The following is a 19402-nucleotide window of genomic DNA, read 5'->3' as shown; positions in this document are numbered from 1 at the left end:
TTTTTTTTTTTTATCTTGGTGTGGGGCTGAAGTGTGGTAGGTCATGTCTCCAAGTATTTCAAATGATTCCAATTATTTTAAGATTGAAATTTCCAGTATACAAACATCTAACTGATGCTAGCGAGCCATAAACCACAGCTAACAAGAGTAAATGCTGAATGAATGGGGTAACATTGCAACCACTGTACTGTGACAATGCAGCAAAGGAAGGTGAGAATCATTCATCCTAGAAGAAATGTAAGGGGACTTAATAGGCAAATTGTTTGAAGTAGTCACAGAAAATGGAGGGCAGACTGCATGTATCCAAAACCTTTGGATCCAGTGATCCTGACATTTGAATAAAGGCTTAAAGGAGGCCAGGGAGTAAATCTTGTAGATATCTGAGGTGAGAATTCTCTGCACAGAGGAACAACATCAGAACAATATGTTGGATACAGTAAAATAGAGGAATAAAAGCAAAATGTGCTCTGAGAGGTGAGGACTAATGTCAACTTAGTCACACAGGCAAGAATCCTTCAGCAGATGAGGAAAAGAATCCACATCACAACTGTAGAATAGGGGTGGAGAAAAAAAATGGAATCAGAGAGGACTGTTTAGAATAAGTGTGATTTCCCTTCACTAATTGCAGGAATAAACACAGATGGGACATGTGGAGTGTGGTCTCTGGGAGAGTTAACATTGTGTCCTATTTGATACCAAAAAAAGCTGGTGGCATTACATTAGAACATTTACCTTAACTCTTTGACCATTATGAAATGGTCACTGTCTTTCACATCTTCCTTATCTGACTCTAAATGGAAGAGCCATTTCTAATACCATTATATAGGTGACAGTGTTTTCCAAATCACTCAGAAGTGAACAGGTGTAAAATCAATATAAAAGAAAAGGTCATGAATGGTATTTTAAAAAATGAAATAGAAGATAATAGGAATAGGAATAGGAATAGGAAATATCAGAATAAACCCATGTAGTAAAATATTGTTTGTAGAGTTTGGCCTCTCTCTCTCTCCAAATATCTATCATCTATCTATAGCTATATTGATATGGGTATAAATGATAGACACATATAGGTAGATTCAGGTAGTTATTCTCTCTCTCTCTCTATATATATATACACATTGTGTATATGTATATACATTTGTTTGCATATTGTATTCAGTTATGACTTAAACTGTATTTTGACACTGAGTTGCAGTCAGGAAAGTTTTGAAAAAGACTGTTTTTTGAGAGGTACATTTTGAAGATGGCAGCATCTCCTTGAGATGACAAAGATCTGGGGGTGGGGAGGGAGGGGGGAGTAAGAACCCAAAAGGAATAATTGAGTTTCACTTTCCTTGGCTGGGATAGCTGCATAGCTGGGCTCAGATAGGGCAGTGCGCGTGGCTGGGGAGCCGGGGAGGGTCCTCGGCTGGTGCGAGCTGCTAAGCTTGCCACTCCACCATCGCTTCTTAAGTTTTATTTTTGACAAGGAGATAGAGTACAAGGAGAAAAAACAAACAAAACAAACAAAACCACACTAGCATACAAGTCTCGGCCTAAATGTGTGACTGAAGGAACACTTTACGCTCATTATCCAAAAGCTTACAACCTTCCAGATGGGCCCTTTCTAGCATCATCACAGAGGCACCTGCAAATGAGAGCTGTGTTCAGGAACTTCCCAAAAGTTCTGCTCTCTAATATAAGCCACGGGAAAAGGAAGGTCCTATCTTCTGTAAAAAATTGTTTGTTTAGTCAAAACAGCCCCAAACGAGATACACTCGAAATTGAAACCCTCGTGTAATAATTTGAGCAACAAATTGGGTTAAGTCTAATTTCAGGCGCACCGTCCTTGTGAAAATCTTGCGCCCTTGCAAGCAAACAAATACCTCTCTTTTGTTCAAAAAGTTGTCTATGAGAGTTTTTAACAGGCAACAAAGAAGGTGGTTAACACGATTCCTCTCCGGTGGCAGCAGAGTTGGCTCCCCGACTTCCCCGATCTTCTCCCGGATAAGGGTCCACCCAGAGTTTTGCTCCGCGGGCTCCTCCTCCGTTCGCTCGGAGCGGCTAGCTGCTCTAGGGAATTACAATGACGAGCTTGGGCACTCTTTGGCAGGTTGGAAAATTGCAGACCTGCAGGTGATGACCCAAGGTCACCTGGTTGTGGAAGAGCGGATCTCCCACGTGCCTGGAAGAGAGAGGGGCAGCGAAAACCATCAGAAAGAAAAGAAACAGAAAAAAATGTTTAGCACGGAAACGGTGATATAATCATTGAAGAGAAGAACAGTGCCGACCTCTAGAACCGGAGCAGAGTGGCGCAGCGGAAGCGTGCTGGGCCCATAACCCAGAGGTCGATGGATCGAAACCATCCTCTGCTATAGAGCTCTTTTCGCACTTGCTTCCTTGCTGAGCTTTATTTAGCAATTAGACTACAAGCACAAAAACCAAATCAACGTCTTTATCTTCCATATTTAACCAATGAAACTTCACGAGTTTGAGAATCCTCTAGTTCGAGTTATTTCTTCCCACCTTACTCTGAAATCCCACCATTCTCACACTAGGGAATTCCAAAACTCTTCTACCTACCTGAAGTGGCACACAGCCCCAAATTGTAAAATTCCTTCCATCCCTGGTGTCCAGAAGAGGAACAATTGGAAATATTCCTTCAGCTGAGGTGGTCTTATATTGTATGCGACCTCTTGGAGAAAGAGGTGATAAATTCCATATTTACTTCTGTTACAAATTTTCCAGTAAAGGGGTTTTCAAATTTATTATCTAGTTATGATGTTTTGATTGCTTGCATTCTATTAGTAAATGCAAATATAAATTAAACCAAAAGAATTAATTATAACAGACTTATCGTCCTGTCAAATATCAAATTTTCACATTTTAGTGCTTATACTATATTTGGTGCAGACTAGAATAGTAGGATGATCGAATAAAGACTTTAGCTTAAACTTTAGCGTAAACATATATCGTATTGGCATAAAATTCTGTGGAAATACAAATTCAAGGAGAAAGATCCATGAAGTGGGACATGTCTGGACCCATTTTTAGACAGTGTGGGTTTTGAAGGGAATTCGTTCTCCGAGTTCCTTAACAACCTTAAAATGACTTTTCTTGAAAGAGTCATATTCAACCCTTGCCAACTTTATAGCTATTAGAAGGAATCGTTTTAGAAATCTCAAAACGTCATTTAATTTCTCAGAATGTTAGTTCCCTAGTTCACTCTGGCTTACCCTGAATATTCAGCCGCAAATGAAATCTCCTACTTCTTTGTTCACTTCCGGGAGCTCCGACCGCTCTGGAATAGGTGAGGATAGCGACTGGAGAGATGATGGGGGTGGACGGAGCTAGGGACTAAGCCAGGTGCCTGAGGAGGTGCTCAGCTTCTGGGTGGATAGACAAGAAATTCCTTTGGCCCCTCCGGGGCCTCGAGACCCGGCCAGAATACCTGCGTACTCAAAAGTGCGAACAATCACAGGGCGACCCAGATTCAGCTTCGGGGAGACGACCCTGGATGTTGGCTGCTTCCGGAGCTTATCATCATGTAAGCAAATGACTGACACCTACTGGATGCAGAAAGGAAAGGGCAAAGGAAGGGAGAAGGACTGGAATCCCCAACCATCCGGCCTCCCGTGTTCCAGGCAGCGGGAGCCACGAACGCCGTCTGAGTTGCACAGGTTCACCCGTCCGGGTCCCCAGTTCTGAGCTCTCGCGAGCGCCGCCCCCATTCACCCTGCGGGGCTCGGACTGCACTCCCTGCCGACTCCGAGGAACAGGCTGGCGGACGGATGGGTGCCAGGGCCGGGAGCCTGGACCCTCCAAGTCGGCCGCAGCCGGAGTCCGGAGACCCGGAGCCTGCTGGACTCTAGCTCTGTGTGGCTCGGCGAACTCCGGCCGTGCGCTTTCTCTCCAGTCCCTCTGCTGGTGCCGCGCGCTGCAACCCGGAGACGAGAGAACAGAGGCCAGAGAGCCCAGCTTAGGCCTCAAAATAGCAGAGCAGGCTATGAGCGCTGCCGGAGGCCCGCGTGTCCTCTGTTTCCACCTGCCCCTGACTTTCCGATGCCGGACCTGGAGGGTGGACACCGCGAGACCCTTGCCTTTTCCTCGCGCCAGAATCCCAACCGTCATCCGAACACTGCGCACTTCGACTGCGGCTGAGTCACCAGACGTCAGAAACCTCGGGAGCCGAAACCCTAAGTCAAAGTCACCGAGTCCGCCTCATTGCTGCACATGGGCAGTTACCTGGGCAAGCTGGGACTCTCGCCATCATCCCCAGCAGAGGGGCGCACGGACTTGTCGGAGAGGCCCTTGAACCGCCGGCCAGCTCAGCCCCTTCATCAAGTCCACCGGGTTCAGCACGTCCATCGTGTCCACCCTGCCGCTCGGCACAGACCTGCGAGGAGGCCGCTGAACTGGGATCCTACCAATCCCACTGGGTGGGTGGTCAACGAGGCTTGGAGGCGCTTTCCCATGAAGAGGTCTCAGAATTCCATCATGGGGCCTCTTGCCTCAGACTGGTGGGAAAGTTACTTCAAGCGAAGTATCTGGTCTCTTCGGCACCCCAGGGCGATATGGAGCCCGGTGACCATCAAGATCGGCCCTCCTGAGTGGACAGGGCCCCCCTCCCCTTCCCCAGCAGAGGTAATCAACTCTGCAGGGTTCTCACCTTCTGAGAAGCCCCCAGGCCCATGTGCGAAGGAGACAGTGCTGAGGGCCCTCAGAGAGTGCAAGAAGGGGAAAGTGAGGTTGGAAGAACCATGGTTCCACGAGAGCTTGGACAGTAAGGGAAGGGTTCCAGGGGCCAGACCATCTGCGTTTAAGCCTCTGAGGAAAAATGGAGTCCTCATTTCTTTTGCGTCCAGGCCTGGGCCTCTGAAGAGAAGCCTCCACCCCTGGGGCTCAGATCACAGCTTGAGTAAGCAGCCAAGTTGCTCTCCAATGGACTCCTTGGCCAGCGCATACACAGGTAGCCCCCTTAGCTCCAAAAGAAATGCTGTTACAAGCTCTTACAGCTCTTCTAGAGATTTCTCTGAACCTTGGAAGAGAAGTAGTCCCAGTGCATCATTCCCGATACCAGAGTGGCCACTAAAAAGGAAAGAAAATGGTCATCAGTCTCACTCTCCAGTCCCACTGGTATCAGAAACATCGGGGTGCTCTGGGCAGCAAAATCAGATTCCCCTGCTTCTATATAGCCCTGAGAGCCCTCTGTCCCTGACTCCATCTCCCCAGCTTGGTTGTACAGTCCCTGAAGACCTGGCCTTAGGGAAGAAAGCTGGACTCCAATGGAGAAACAAAGCCAGAGAGGATACGACTGAGGTCACCACAGACTCTGTGTCTGAGACTTGGTCTGCTATTCAGCCTTCCCTGTCCCAGGGCACTGATCCTCAGTTGGAGAGCTTAAATAAAATGCAGACGCCTCCAGGTCTACTGGCCTTCCCACAACCTACTGGAGAGGCAATCAGTGTGGCCCACTCGCCTGTGAAGACAGAGAGACTGCTGGCCCCACGTGCGTGCTCACAGTCAGGGCCCCTTTCAGACATCTCTTCAGACTCAAAACCCACAGGTACTTACATCCTTCTGACGCCTGTTTCTCACACATCACCAGTCACGGACACCACATGGCCACCTTCAACATCTCAGGCTGCCATGCCCCAAGACTCACCCGCCACCATCCCTGAAGGATCCACTCTGCAAAGTACTTTGCTTGGAGGGATGAGCAGCCCAGCTCCCCATCTTCCTGAATCTGCACCTCCTGTTGCAACTTCTGCTGACCACATGTCAAAACCCATTTTGGGGTTCCCACCCAATAGTGAGATTGGAGGCTCCTTATATTCCAGAATTTCAGTCGCAGCTGCAGCCCCTTCAACTCCGGGTATCTTAACTCCCACGTTCACGCCTATCTTTGGCAGCATAAGACCACTTAAAACTATGCCCCTGATAGCTCCTTTCTCTGTCAAGCAGACCTCTCCTCCACCTACTCCTGCTTCTACTCATTTCTTCCATGGCCTGGTCAAGGCTACCTCTGTGGTCATGTCCACCACCCCAACCAGCACATCCAAAGACTCTTTTAAGCCACCTTTGGATATTAGTGTAGTGAATGTCACCAGTACCATGGGCAACACTTACTCCATCCCTTCCACCTCCCACACTTTCCTTCTTGGGGCTGCCTGTGCCTTCAGGGCCAGTTTCTCCCCCACCACAGGCTTTATTTTCCCAACACACCAGCATACTACCATTCCAACTGTACAGACAGCCACCATCTTTAGCCAGGTTCTTCCCAGTGCTGTCCAGATATCCCCTATGAGGAGCACTGCCAATTTTAAGGCGATGGGTAGCCCTCTGTCAGCTTCAGCCCTAGTAACCACTAACCAGCCTGCATTGTCATCCAGGATCTCCAGTTCGACCTCAGCATCCACAATTCTCTTGGGGTCAAGCTCAAGGCCACATTTCCCACTATCCCTGGGAGCCACTCCCCAGCCTGTACTTGGGGCTGCGTATGGGCAGAAGAAAGGAGTCCCCCAAGCAGGCCTTGGCCCAAGCTTCAGTAGCTCTTTCACTTTTGGAAACTCAACAGTGGCATCCTCAATCCCAGCACCAACTCCAGCCCAGCCATCTTTCAGCAGTACCACACAATCAGCCTTTGGGGGTTCAGCACCATCAGCCTCCACCTTTCATATGCCTGCCAGCCTCCGGCCAGACTTCAACAAGACTGCAGTAGGTTTTCCCTCTGGTCAAGCTACTACAAATGGTTTTGGAGTTATCACTTCAACCCATCGGAGTGGGGCTTGTAGCTCAGCATTTGGTAGCACAGCCCCGCGACCTTTTGACTTTGGGGGATTAGTGACCCCTATGGAGTGCGGGGAGACTGGGATCAGTGTGACTGCCCCAGACATAAGCTCCAACTCTGGAGCTTTCAGCACTGGAGCAGTGCCAAGTGGGACCACTAGCACCATCACACCCTTGGGAAAAGACTGGGGCCCAAACAACCAGGGCCTGACTAGCCAGGGCACACATTTTGCCTTCAGGAGGGCCAGGATTTCTGCAAGAAAAACTGTGTTTGGGGATCCCTCCATGGCCCCCTTTGCTCAGCGCACCCCTGTCCCTGGACTAGTTAAGGCAGGCAGCAGCCTTGGCTTTGCGATGCCCTCTTCACCTCCCCAGGGTTCTGTTGGGAGAGGATCTTTCAGATCATCAGCCCCTTCATTTTCCATTGGTGCAAAATCCAAAACCCCAAAGAACAGGGAGCAAGGGCATTCCCGAAGGCATCATGCCCACAAGAAATAACCTGTGTTCCTTGCCATCCGTACTCTGATTTAGACCTCAGTATCACGAAGCACCTCTGTCTCTTTTAATTCTCTACAGCAAAAATACCCCAGATCTAAGGTGAGAGCTTTACACATTCACCTTGTGGTCCTAACCTACATTCTAGAAGAAAGTGAAGGACTAAAGTATCTAGCGGTGATAGCAGAATGAAACTGAGTGGAACCAAACCTTGGGAATAGAACAGAGCCTTGCCTTCCCCTCCCTGCCCACTCCTTTCTGTGTCAAGGGTGAGCTTAGTCAGGACACTGCCTCCTGCTTTTTTCTCTGAGAATAGACATACCAGGGAGGCAACAAGTACAGCCCATACCCTTTTGCATCTTTGGGATGGGGAATAGATTCTCTCTAAATCTTACCCTGCCATTATTTGGCTCAAAGAAGTGGTTCCTTTCTAGGGTCCCCTAGGGAGGCCGAGTCCTCATTTCTTGCTACTTTGTTCCTCAATTGGTTCTTGGAGAAGCTTTTATTTATTTTCATTTATTTATTTTTGGAGAAGCTTTTAATGCCATTTGAACTTGAACCCAACTTTTCCTTGAGGATCAATGGTCCACCTATGAGAGCACCCATGAGAGGAAAATCAGAGTGGTGCAAGCTTGCTTCTCTTTATGCCATAGATCACAATTCTTCTAGTATGAGCCAGAAATGCTCAATTAGGGAACCAAAGATTATACTTCATTTTTTCTTTTAATTTGTACCTTATAAAATCACCCTCTACGTTTGCATCTCTCCCAGATAGAGTAGGTAGGGGAGGAAAACTCCTGGGCCTGAGAACAAAGGGAGAAAGGGAAGAACAGCAGATACCTAAGCTGACCTCTGTACTGTAACCAATGGGAGGTCTATGAGTAAGCTATGACATATTCCTTAGCACGTATCATCCTGATGAAAATTTTTAAAAAGGCAAGAATGACTTCCTGAATACATCTATCTCCTGTTTTATGGACACCTTGAAAGAGACCTAATTGGAGAAATAAGCAATCTTAAATTGGTTGATAAAATAAAAATAAATTGTTGAAATGAATTTATGATATAGGAATTGCTGTTAAACTCATATCTATTCAGAGGCAGAAAGATATTAAGAAACTTGCCCAAGCTCAACTAGTTAGTAAAGGCTAGATTTAGGATTTAAACCCTATTGGCTCCAAAGTCTGTGTTCACTTCTCGTACACTACAGCAAGTCACCAAAGTTAGAACTCCAACACAGGTATATATAACTCTAAATATCCATGCTGCTTCTACTTTTAAAGGCTTCCCGCAACCCGTGATTGACATCTTACAGAAGGGGGCAATAGGAAAAGTATTAGACATTTTCTACTGCTCTTTACATGATAATTTAACATTTATATAGTGATGACTGTATACCTTGTATTGTGCTTTGCACCAGACATTCAGAGGTGAAGGGAAACTCCTGTTTTGGAGAGTACAATTTAGCGAGGAGATTGGTAAGTAAGCCAGTGATTCCAAAACAAATGACAGGTGCTACGGGAATGGAAGCAAGGCAGAAGGTCATCTTATTTAAGTCTCGAAACTTGAATTCTGTTTTAAGGTGTGTGTTCTGGGAACCAAGTGGAGAAGGGTATTGCAGGCCAAAGACAAAACACGTTCACAGGAAGGTCTGGAAGACAGCGCACATCTGTTGGGATAGCTTCCAACGAGTCAGACATGCTTTGGGAGAAGCAGGGGCAGATCACGGATATCCTTATAAATCATGCAGTTTGGACAGGGTTCCAAATACAGTGGAGAGTCATGGAAAGATTTTTCAGTAAGAAAGAGATAAGGTTAGGTTCAGATTTCTCTGGCTGTCATGTGAGGGAGGAATCAAATGGGGACAGACTGGAGGCTTGGAGATGTGTGGGAGACTGTGAAGACACCAACAGTCATGAAAGATACACATTTGACCTAGGTAATTACCTGGTTAAATTGTGGGCATGGGGAGGCAGTAGAGAGAGGAGGGATTAAGAAGCAGGACTTGGTGACAGATTGCACAGTGTGGGCAGAGGAGATGGGCAGAATATGGGTACGGCAGAGTTGGAGAAGACTGACCCTTAGCCATCTGACCTGGAGGATAGAAAACGTAATTTTGGTAGAAAACATGGAATTTTGTATAAACTCAATGTGAAATGACTATGGAATTTGAAGGAAATATTCATCATAGTCAATCATTCATTCATTCATTCACTCAGAAAATACTGGGCATCTGATACTAGTAACTAGGCACTCTTCGAATATTTGGGATATATCAGTGACAGATAAAATTCTTGTTCCTGTGAAGTTTATGTTCTAGTAGGGGGTGTGATTAAAAAATAAACAATAAACATAATAGGAAATAACTACTAGGTGAAAGAGATTGTAAATGGCATGGCAAAAATATAGAGCAGGGTAGGTGGATTAAGATGGAGCTACAATTTCATCTGAGGTCTTATGAGAAGCTGACATCTGAGCTAAGACTCGAATTCAATGACAAATTAGCCATGCCAAAGTATGAGGGAAGAGGTTTCCAGGCAAAGAGAAAACCTGGTCGAAGTCCCCAAGAGTGAGATGTGGAACCAGTAGAGGCTTTGGGACAAATAAATGACATGGTTTGACTCACTTTTAGGATTGTTCTGGCTACTGACTGAGATGAGACTGTAGAGGAGTAGGAGGGGAAGTGGGGAGACCGGGAGAAGGGTTTTTCAGGAATCCAGGTGAGATATAATGGTGGCCTAGGTCACAATGGAAGTGGTGAGAAGTGGTTCAATAGATAGATATAGATAGACAGATGATAGATAGATAGATAGATAGATGATAGATTACCCTTAAATTAGTTGTGAGGTGTGAGATGAAGAGAGGAATCCAGGATAAAGCAAAGGGTTTTGGTTGGAGCAAATGAAGGTATGGAGTGCCTGGTGAGGACTGCAGAAAGATTTGAGCATTGTCAATGTATCTTAGAAGATTGAAATCTTGGGAAACGATAAGATTTTCTTCTGGGGAGGGTATGGAATATGAAAAAGAGGACTAAATGCACCATTTTAGAATGGCAGGAAGTTAATGAACTTTTCAAGTATAGTTGGTACAAGTAGCTAAACTCTACAAAAAAAATTGCTTCACCTCATACAATTAAGAAAAATGAATTCCAGATGGATTAATGACTCTAATAGTATGAAATAAAATTATTTTAAATGATTTATTTATTTATTCATTTTTATATTATTAATTAATTATTATTATTTACTTATTTTTATAATTTATTTTTATAAGTTCTTTTAAATAGGTAGGAGGAAGGATGCCTCACTCGGGGACTTTGAATTTGATTTTTGGGGGTCTCAGAGTTGTCAGTGTGAAAGAGGACCGCAAGAAGTAGAGTTCATTCAGGCCAAATGTTTTTTTCTCTTTTTCTTCTTCCTAACTCCAAGATGGAGGAGAGTGAAATAGGAAGAATGTGGAGATTTAAAAATTTAATGTTAGTTTTTGGTTGTTTGGGTTATTTGTGTTCCCTTTCCTTCTCACCCCCTTCCCGACCTCCCCCCCTCCCCAATTTGGAGAAACCATTTTGTTACCTTTTTATTTAATTTCCTAAAGAGGAACACACTTGCTGTCTGTTGGCTCGTCAGCTCAGCTGGTTAGAGCATGGTGCTACTATCACCAACATCGTGGTTTCAGTTCTCCTATGGGCCAAGCTGCACAATAAAGCCTCTTTATCACATTTATACACAGATGAGAGTTCTTCCAGTCTCAGGTCCACTGTGATGTCACAATTAATGTCTGCGTGACATACCTTTTGCTGAGATCCTAAAAAAAATTTAAACACACATCTTTGATTTTCCCCAAGGTCGAAGTCCTGTTTTGAATCCCATCTACAGGGCAACAGGATAGCAGTGAGTGACCAGCAAGGGAAATAGAACTACATTGGGCATATTATTTTTCCACTAGGAAACTGACTCTTGGAAAGAAACTTGACCTTATTGGATTATTTTCGTCCACAAATAAACTGTGAAACCGTCCATACTTTCTACACTTCCACACTTGGGTCTTAACTAGTGCAGTGAAAGATGAACCAAGATTTTTTAAATGACATGAAAAAAAATGTATTAATATCAACATAGCAAAGAAACAGCTTTATCAATTGTCTCTTTATAAGAGGAGAAAAGAGCTGTCAATGGCCAAAGCTGGAACATTTTGAACAATAAATAGTATGGTTTTGGATTATAATCCAAAGTACAGTATAAAATACATATTCATGAGTCCATACTGATATAAATAAATAATATAAATAAATAAATGAATGAATACAGGAGAAGGGATACATTTTCTTGACAGAAGAATTGCAACTAATATAAGTAAATACTGCCCCACCCCCCGTCCCCAGCCCAGGAGATGGAGCTTAATCCCCTTCCATCTGGAATATGGACCATACTTAGTGACTAGCTTCTAAATAGTAGAGCAGGAAGTAGGAAAAATTAGAAACCTCACAAGGCAGAAAAATGGCAAACACTACCTTAAAAATGATCAAGGTTGGCATTACCAATGGTAAGCTATGCTCTTATCATGTAACATCTGATATGATGTGATGGGACAAATATTTTCTTTTTGGTCACCACAAAAACCTATAACCCCAAAACAATCATGTAAAAAATGTCAGACAAACCCAGATTGGAAGATAGTCAAGTATTCTACAAAAATACTTCATCAACACTGAGATACTGTCACAGAATAGAGGAGGCTGAATACAATGTGGGGTCCTGGAAAAAAAAAGGGACATTAGTGTAAAAACTGGTGTGATATGAACAAAGTCAGGAGATTAGTCATTAGTGAAATACCAACTTCGGGTTCTTAGTTTTAACAAAGGTACCATGGTAATGGAAGAAGCTGGTATTAAGGAAACTATGTCATGGGTATAAGGAAACCCTCTGTATTGTCTTTGCAACTTTTCTAAAATTACTCCAAAATAAAAATTGGATTTTTATAATTATAATAAGAAACATTTCTCTTTTGCCACCACTGAAATCAGTGTTGAGACAAATGCCTGGTTGACAGCAGGGCCGTGATAGGTAGTGGTTCAAAGCTGAAGGAATGTGATTCATGTCTTATTTTGGTGAAGGTCATGGCAGAGATGTTTACATGGTTACCTGTGGTAGATGATGTATGCTTGTCCTGCAGAGTATTCTCCTAGAGTCCCATTCGCACGTTGAAATGCAAATCAGACCAATGAGATTTGTCTTCAGCCTATAAAAGACATCTGAAATGGAGCCATATAGTTTATGTTGAAATTGAAGTTCAGTGGGTTTCTCTCACCAACTTTCAAAACATACCCAAAATCTTTCTTTCCTATCCTGGCCCTAAAATATTTCCATTTGGGTAAATAAACATCTTAACTTCCCTTTCTTACATCCTGCCCCGCAAAATTGTTTTTATCCATCACACTGTGGTTCGATTATAAAATCTGACTATTTCAGAGGGAACAGTGGCCAGTTCAATGTTCTTTGGTGAGATCTTCGCAGAGCTCAGACTTCTCCCAGGCAATATTAATCACCCCTTCTTTTTTGTTCTTGAAGAGATCATAGATTACTTTAATGCTGGGTGTGTTTGTGTCTGTGTGGGTGTGCGAGCACGTGCGTGCTTTTTTTATTTTTTATTTTTTTAAGATTTAGGCATTTCTGATGTGCCTAAATGCAGGTGGTTCCTAAGTTAACTTAGTCTTCCCATTAATACAGATAATACCGGATACTTAAAATACACTAGAAGAGGTGTGTCGCACTGGGCAGAAAATTTTAAATCTCATAGAGCATTTGATTACAGCGGAGTTCTTCAAATAGAAAGGAGTGGAAAATATGACCCACCTTTACAGAAGTACTAGAGCAGCTATAGTTGTTGAAATCAACAACAAAAGGAAACAAAATTGTCTGCTGTTGCGAGATACAGGCGGTTTCCTTATACTATTCTCTATCAGCTTAGGGAGCAATACTGTTTACCTGGCCTAGATATAACACACCTGCAGCAGTCTTACAGACTGAGGCTGGTCATAACCTACACCATCTGCCAGCACTCTTTAAAGAACGTGAGAAAATGAAAACAAGCAATAGAGATTTTACATTATTTTCTCGAGGTCACAAATATAATGGCAGGTTTGGAACAAAGAACCAAAGGAGTCTGACATCCGAGTGTGTGCTCTTAAGCCCCATTCCATACTGCCTCTCATTCTCAAAGGAGAGGACTGCTCTCGGATATTTATGCATTGAGTGTTGATTTCGGTAACTAGGGCCAGTTAAGAACTTTATGACATTTTTAAGTAAGACGTGTCTACCTAAGTTTTATACTGTCTATATCTCAGTGTCAAACATCACTCTTAACATCTATACGTTTGCTGAATTCTTACCTTCTTTTTTCCTTTTGCATGCCCCTACCTGCCACAGAGCTCTAAAATAAGTATTAGCAAGCACGTTTCTTTTTTGTAAGATATTGCTTTTTCACAGTAAGAGTAGCAAAAGATGCGGTGACGTCCTTCAAAGTGTTCCCGTCCACGTTATGTTTCAAGCCTGAGAAGCACCATCATTTTCGACTGCAGGTTCCAAAGTGAGAAATATCTCCCATAGGAAGTTGTAAACGTTCCTGGAAGTGAAATGGTTTGGCTACCTCTTTCAGGGGCGCAGGGGCTCAGAAAGTTTCTCTTGTCTTGACGCAGCATGTAAACTGCTGTGCATATTTCAGGCGAGAAAAAGGAAAAGAACGTGATAGAAATCCTGAGAAATAGTCCCGAGACTCTGTGATTGATGAAAAATTCTTGAGAAATGCATTGGTGAGACAGGAACGTGAAATCTACCTCAAGGAACGTAAGAATCAGCCCCATGCTGTAGCTGGCTCCGTGGCTTAGTTGGTGAAAGCGCCTGTCTAGTAAACAGGAGATCCTGGGTTCGAATCCCAGCGGGGCCTCTTGGGGTGCTGTTTTAAACAGAGCAAATAAAAATGGGAGTGAGCTGGAATCTACACCTCTTGACGTGCCAGGAAGAAAGAAATCTGAGAGCAACAAGACCTTTGAAAGGCGCTAAGAAAACTCAGGATACTTGCTCAGAAATCTTGAGATGAAGATTAGAATTGCCGAAGGCCATAGCCTCTTGGTCGTTCCTTTGCCTTTTAGATCAGGTTTCAAACGTTGCCAGTTTCATTTTGTGTGATCTCTTCATTTATTTTTGCCTCCTAGAACTTCTTCCACAGCTGAGACTTTTGTTCTTCTTGAGTGACTCGTTGAATGGTCAGTCTCTCCCCTCTGATCCCCCCAATTTTGCGCCAGATAGCTTTTTGGCACACTGAAGAGCGCCGTAGAGCCACGCTTCTCAAACTTCTGTGAGCATATGAATGACCCGGTGTGGTGCATTACAATGACCACTTCAAGGTACTACATCTGCAGTGGGGCCTGAGAGTCACCATTTCTGCAATCTCCCAGATGAGTGACGTCTACACTACTGTTACATGGACCATACTTTGTGAAGCAAGTCTGCTGAATTAGTGATCTAGTTTCAATGGGTGTGCGTTCCAGTTCTGCACTTTCATATGTTTACAGCTATTTTCGACACGCATTAGTTCATCTGGAGGTGTTTTTATGTATTTGCCTTTTGTCAGGTCTAATCCAAAAGAAATAAAAGAACAAGGAAAAATTCTAAGAAGTAGAGTAGTGTAAATCAAGTAGTGTGATAACTGTTTCCTCTTTTCTTTTTCAGTTCATGTTTACTGGAGTATAGTGGCTTTACAATGTTGTGTTTGTTTCTGCTGTATAGCGAAGTGAATCACTTATACATATACATATGTACCCTCTTTTTAAGATTTCCTTCTCATGTAGGTCACCACAAGCATTGCAGAGGTCCCTGTGGTATACAGTAGGTTATCATTAGTTATCTATTTCACACACAGTAGCGTACATATGTCAATCCCAATCTCCCAATGTATCCCACACCACCCCTTCCCCCCTTGGTATCCATAAGTTTGTTCTCTACATCTTTGTCTCTATTTCTGCCTTGCTCATACGTTCATCTGTACCAGAAAATGCATGATCATTTATCTCTGTGGTTTCATGTGGCAATTTTAAATGTAATTAGCTGATCTCATGCAATCTTCTTATAATAATCGGTGCATGTGCTCTTTGCTACCCCAGGCTTGCATGATTTTTCAGGATATCTGCTAGGGTCAGGACTGGGCACACTGGAGGCTACTCATTAGTTGCTTTACAATAGACTTCTAATCAAATTATTGGAAAATGATAAATCATCATTTACGCTGCCAACTTGATGTGGGAGGGGGTGCGGTTGGGGGTTGTGGGGGGAGAACTCCAGCCTTGCTAACTGGGAAATACTGTCTCTTTTCTCTGTTTCCTGCAACCTTGTGACCAATCCAAGTTTTAGGCGCTGAGAGCAGGAGTTTTCAGCTTTGCTATTTGTCACAGATGCTGATGTAGAGCTGTCCTATCACAGATTTCTCACAAGGGATTTGAGGAGAGACCATGGTTTTTGTTCTCTTTTGGTTTGGTTTGGTTTGGTTTGGTTTGGTTTGGTTTGGTTTTGAACATGGTTTTGCTGCTGAGCGCCTTCCTGGTCCTCGCGGGAAATGCTGGGAAGGGGGAAACTACATTGACAAAGGTCAGGTGAAATGAGGAGAACGATAAAGCATAGGCTAGTACCTCATCTATTGAACAGGTTGACATGGCTCAAAGCACAGGCGTTCCAGGGCAGTGTGAGGGACACTGTACAATAAGTTGACTGGTGGCTCCCACCTGGGCTTATTCGGCACAAAATCCAGTCGCATGAATTCTCAAACGCTACTCCTCTTGTGACTCCCGCCTGAGAGACAACTGCGCGCAGCCCAGCCCGCCCCCGCTCAGCAGTCTCCTCCAGACAAGCGTGCCCTCTGGGAAGCTGGGTGGTCTCCAGGGCTCTGTGTGTGTGTCGTGTCCTGGGTCCTACGATGAGGAAGAGAGGTGGAAATCAAAGTCACAGGATAATGTCGGGGAGTTCCTTGTAATCAAATGCCTGAAGCTACCCTGCCTGATGCTTGGGAAGGAATTTGGGCTCTGCTTTTGAGTGCCGTTTGGTTATGAGTCATACAGTGTCTATAGTCTAACTTAAATTTTTAGACAGGAAGGAAAGCAAAGTGAGTGAGTGAAAATATACTCAAAGAAATATTTAAAATTATTAGGTTTGGGGGCACCGCCGAAAAGAGCATGCCATTTCTTTCGACTTGTTAACAGCGCCCCAGCGTGTCGTGTTTCCGTAGTGTAGTGGTCAGCACGTTCGCCTTACACGCGAAAGGTCCCCGGTTCGAAACCGGGCGGAAACAGTGCTCCGCGCAGGCTTTTGTTACTCCACCGACAGGTACAAATATTTCCGTACTACCTTGCTGCCCTCTCTAAGGTGCCCGACTTGGAAACAGAAGCTTTCCAACTTACCCTCACAGCAGCACTGCTCAGACCTGCATCTCATCAAAGGACTTAACTGTATTGTAACATTTCTTTAGGTTCCTCGGGCTCCAGCACCTTTACAATGTGTGAATTATGAGTATCTCCTTCCAGCCTGTGGCTACTGTTTTTCTCTCTTAACGGACTTGTGAGGAGAAAGGTGTTCAGTTTTTGTGAGGTACAGTGTAGCAATCTTTCCTGTATGCTTAGTGCCTATTATGTCCTGTCTAACATACAGTTGCTCAGCTCAAGGGCATGGAGTATTTTGCTAAACTTTCTTCGACAGGCTTTGTTGTTTTCCCTCTCACTGTTGGCCTAAAGGCACACGATTTGAAATGCAAGCAAATGGCCAGTAAGCAATCGAGGTATGCCTACCGCAATTACCAGTGAACAGATGAATGAACGCAATCAGACAAACAAGAATGTAAAACAAACAAAGGAGAAACAAAAGGTGACCTTTCCAGATGTCTTCCATCTCCGGCATTTTTTTTTTTCTTTGCCAGAAATATTTTCAAGAACCTTCAATATAAAATTTGTGTGTGGTGACGATGGAAAGGAATAGAGGAGGGGATGGAGGAAATGAATCAGAAGTTTCCTGTCCCCAGAAACGACACAGAGATCTTGCGTCCGGCAAAGACCGTTGCTTAACTTTTCCTTCCCCTCCCCCCCCCCCCCCCCCCAGTTCCCGGGGTCCGCGTTCGTACCCGCATCAGCACCCCCAGGGACTTGGTCCGTAGTCCGCCTGGATCCGAGTCTCTCGGCTCAAGTGTTTTCTTTCACAACGCGGTCAACGCCAAGGCGCCCGCTTTCCGGAAGCCCGGGCTGCGCGCCGGGATCCTTAGCCCGACCCGCATCACCCACCCAGGCTTGCCTGGGAGGGGTGGCCGCTCGCTGCCACGAGTTGTCCTTTGGGCGCAGAGACCTGTCGCTTCCGTGGGCTCAAAAGGCAATTGCCTTGAGGCACAGAAGAGTGGGGTTAGTGTGGGTTTCCCTGCGTGGGTGTTTAGAGACAAGGCCGTGGGACAGACATGCACGGAATGGGGCGTGGGGCCCTCGCGGGCAGGGTTTCTAGGCCGGCAGCGGCTCCTCTCGGACCTGTCAGGGACTCGGCATCCAGCTCAACTCAAGGTGCGGCCCGGCAAGCCCAGGTGGTCCGCGTTGCAACCCGGGAGGCCGACTCTTCCCGGAGTCAGGACCATGAACAGCGCGCTCTGGATTTGCGGGGCTGCGCGAGGGATTTCTCAAACGTGAGAAAGGAGAGGGGGAAATGTTTTGATGGTCTATTGAGCCTGGTGTGTGTGTGTTTTAGGCACTTTTTTTTTTAATTGGAAAAAAAATACGTAGCTCCGCATGTAGTATTTCTACTTGAGGGTTGTGGAAGAAATATTCACATGTTAAGGTATGGGGAATTCATTCTGGCTCACATATGATTTAACTAACACAACGCTAGCTAGAACAGCCTGTTTTGCGACCTATGAAACAGACCTTTTACATCTGCGTTTTCCGTTAGAAAAGGGGGGGGGGGGAGGGAGGGGTGTGCATTACCAGAAGTAGAAATGTCTGTTTTAAAGATAAAGATTAAAAGCCTCCCTTCCTGGAACGCCAATGCTAGTAGTACTTCCTCTCTACAGGGACCACCGTTGCTGTCCCTCGTGGACTAAGGGGAGTCACATCATCTGAATGCCTGAGTTTTCTCAAATGTTTGGGGCAATTTTAGCTGGCTTTTGCTTAGAGTAGGTCAGACTAGATCTCAGATTCTGTGAACTTTGAGAGGACAAAGGTGTGACAGGCAGAAAGCAGTGTTTCTAAAAGAGTTGCCTATCACCTAGACATCTGGTGGCCATTTTATTATGTGATACCCTTCAGATTATGGCCTGAAAATCCTCTCCGTGGCCACTCCTATGTCTTCAGCTTCATTTCATACCTCACTGCCCCCTCTCTCCCAACCACACTGTCCTACTTGCAAGCAGTTCCTCTTGTTTCCCAGGGACGTGGGCACATATTACCTGCTCTACCTCAACTACTTCTCTACACATAGTGAACATCTCCTCACCTTGAAACTTGACCTCCATCGTTACTCCTTAGATAAAACTTCCCCAAATCTTCCTAAGTAAATCTTCACATCCCTGGCAGCACTGACACCTCTCTTTTATCGCAAAGGCCAGTTAGGCAAAAGGTGGCAAAGTTGGGATGAGAAAGCGTTGCGTTCTGGATTCCGAGAATCTTGTGTACGGTCGAGAACATTACTATACCGTGTCTCGCCCTCAACAGCGAAGATCCTTCTCTCGAGGCAATTGTACATTTCAAGGTGTCTCTTTTGCCTAATTTGAAAACTAAAATAAACAAATAACCAAATTATCTAAAGAGAGCCTATCTGTCTGTTTGAAATGTGTGTGGTATTAAATCAGTTCCTAAATTCCAACATTCTATCTCAAATTTGACTTCTGCAATGTGTGTACCTTGACTCAATTCTTGCCTCTTTTTGCCTTTACTGTTGACCTTTGCATGCTTTTATCCGATGCATGATTTATCACAGAACTTGGCCGTGATTCTCCCTCTTAGTGAGTATTACGCTTTTAACGGTCTAAGAGGAAAAGATGTGATTCTGACAGCCAAATGCATTTCCAAACCAAGTAAATGTACTTTATTTTATCACACTTAATTAAAGAGAATACAGGGCAGTCA

The 19402-nt window shown here is 44.7% G+C and overlaps 1 protein-coding gene and 3 non-coding genes across 4 annotated transcripts; all 4 read left to right on the top strand.

Annotated features, from left to right (window-relative positions):
- Positions 1-2282: 2282 nt before the first annotated feature.
- TRNAM-CAU (transfer RNA methionine (anticodon CAU)) lies at positions 2283-2354 on the top strand. The gene has a single exon. It is a non-coding gene; the product is annotated as a tRNA-Met (tRNA).
- Positions 2355-4212: 1858 nt separating this feature from the next.
- On the top strand, positions 4213-7266 carry POM121L2 (POM121 transmembrane nucleoporin like 2). Its single transcript, XM_057699964.1, has one exon. The coding sequence runs from the start codon at positions 4213-4215 to the stop codon at positions 7264-7266; it is 3054 nt and encodes a 1017-aa protein (XP_057555947.1).
- A 6865-nt stretch (positions 7267-14131) lies between these two features.
- TRNAT-AGU (transfer RNA threonine (anticodon AGU)) lies at positions 14132-14205 on the top strand. Its single transcript has one exon. It is a non-coding gene; the product is annotated as a tRNA-Thr (tRNA).
- Positions 14206-16526: 2321 nt separating this feature from the next.
- TRNAV-UAC (transfer RNA valine (anticodon UAC)) lies at positions 16527-16599 on the top strand. The gene has a single exon. It is a non-coding gene; the product is annotated as a tRNA-Val (tRNA).
- Positions 16600-19402: the final 2803 nt, after the last annotated feature.

The sequence above is a fragment of the Hippopotamus amphibius genome, chromosome 11, assembly GCF_030028045.1.
Source record: "Hippopotamus amphibius kiboko isolate mHipAmp2 chromosome 11, mHipAmp2.hap2, whole genome shotgun sequence".
In the NCBI taxonomy this organism is placed as follows: Eukaryota; Metazoa; Chordata; class Mammalia; order Artiodactyla; family Hippopotamidae; genus Hippopotamus; species Hippopotamus amphibius.
This window is presented reverse-complemented; position numbering and strand designations above follow the sequence as displayed.

What these genes read in the sequence shown, in the direction of transcription:
- POM121L2 (XM_057699964.1), top strand. Translation starts at nt 4,213, where the DNA reads ATGGGCAGTTACCTGGGCAAGCTGGGACTCTCGCCATCATCCCCAGCA.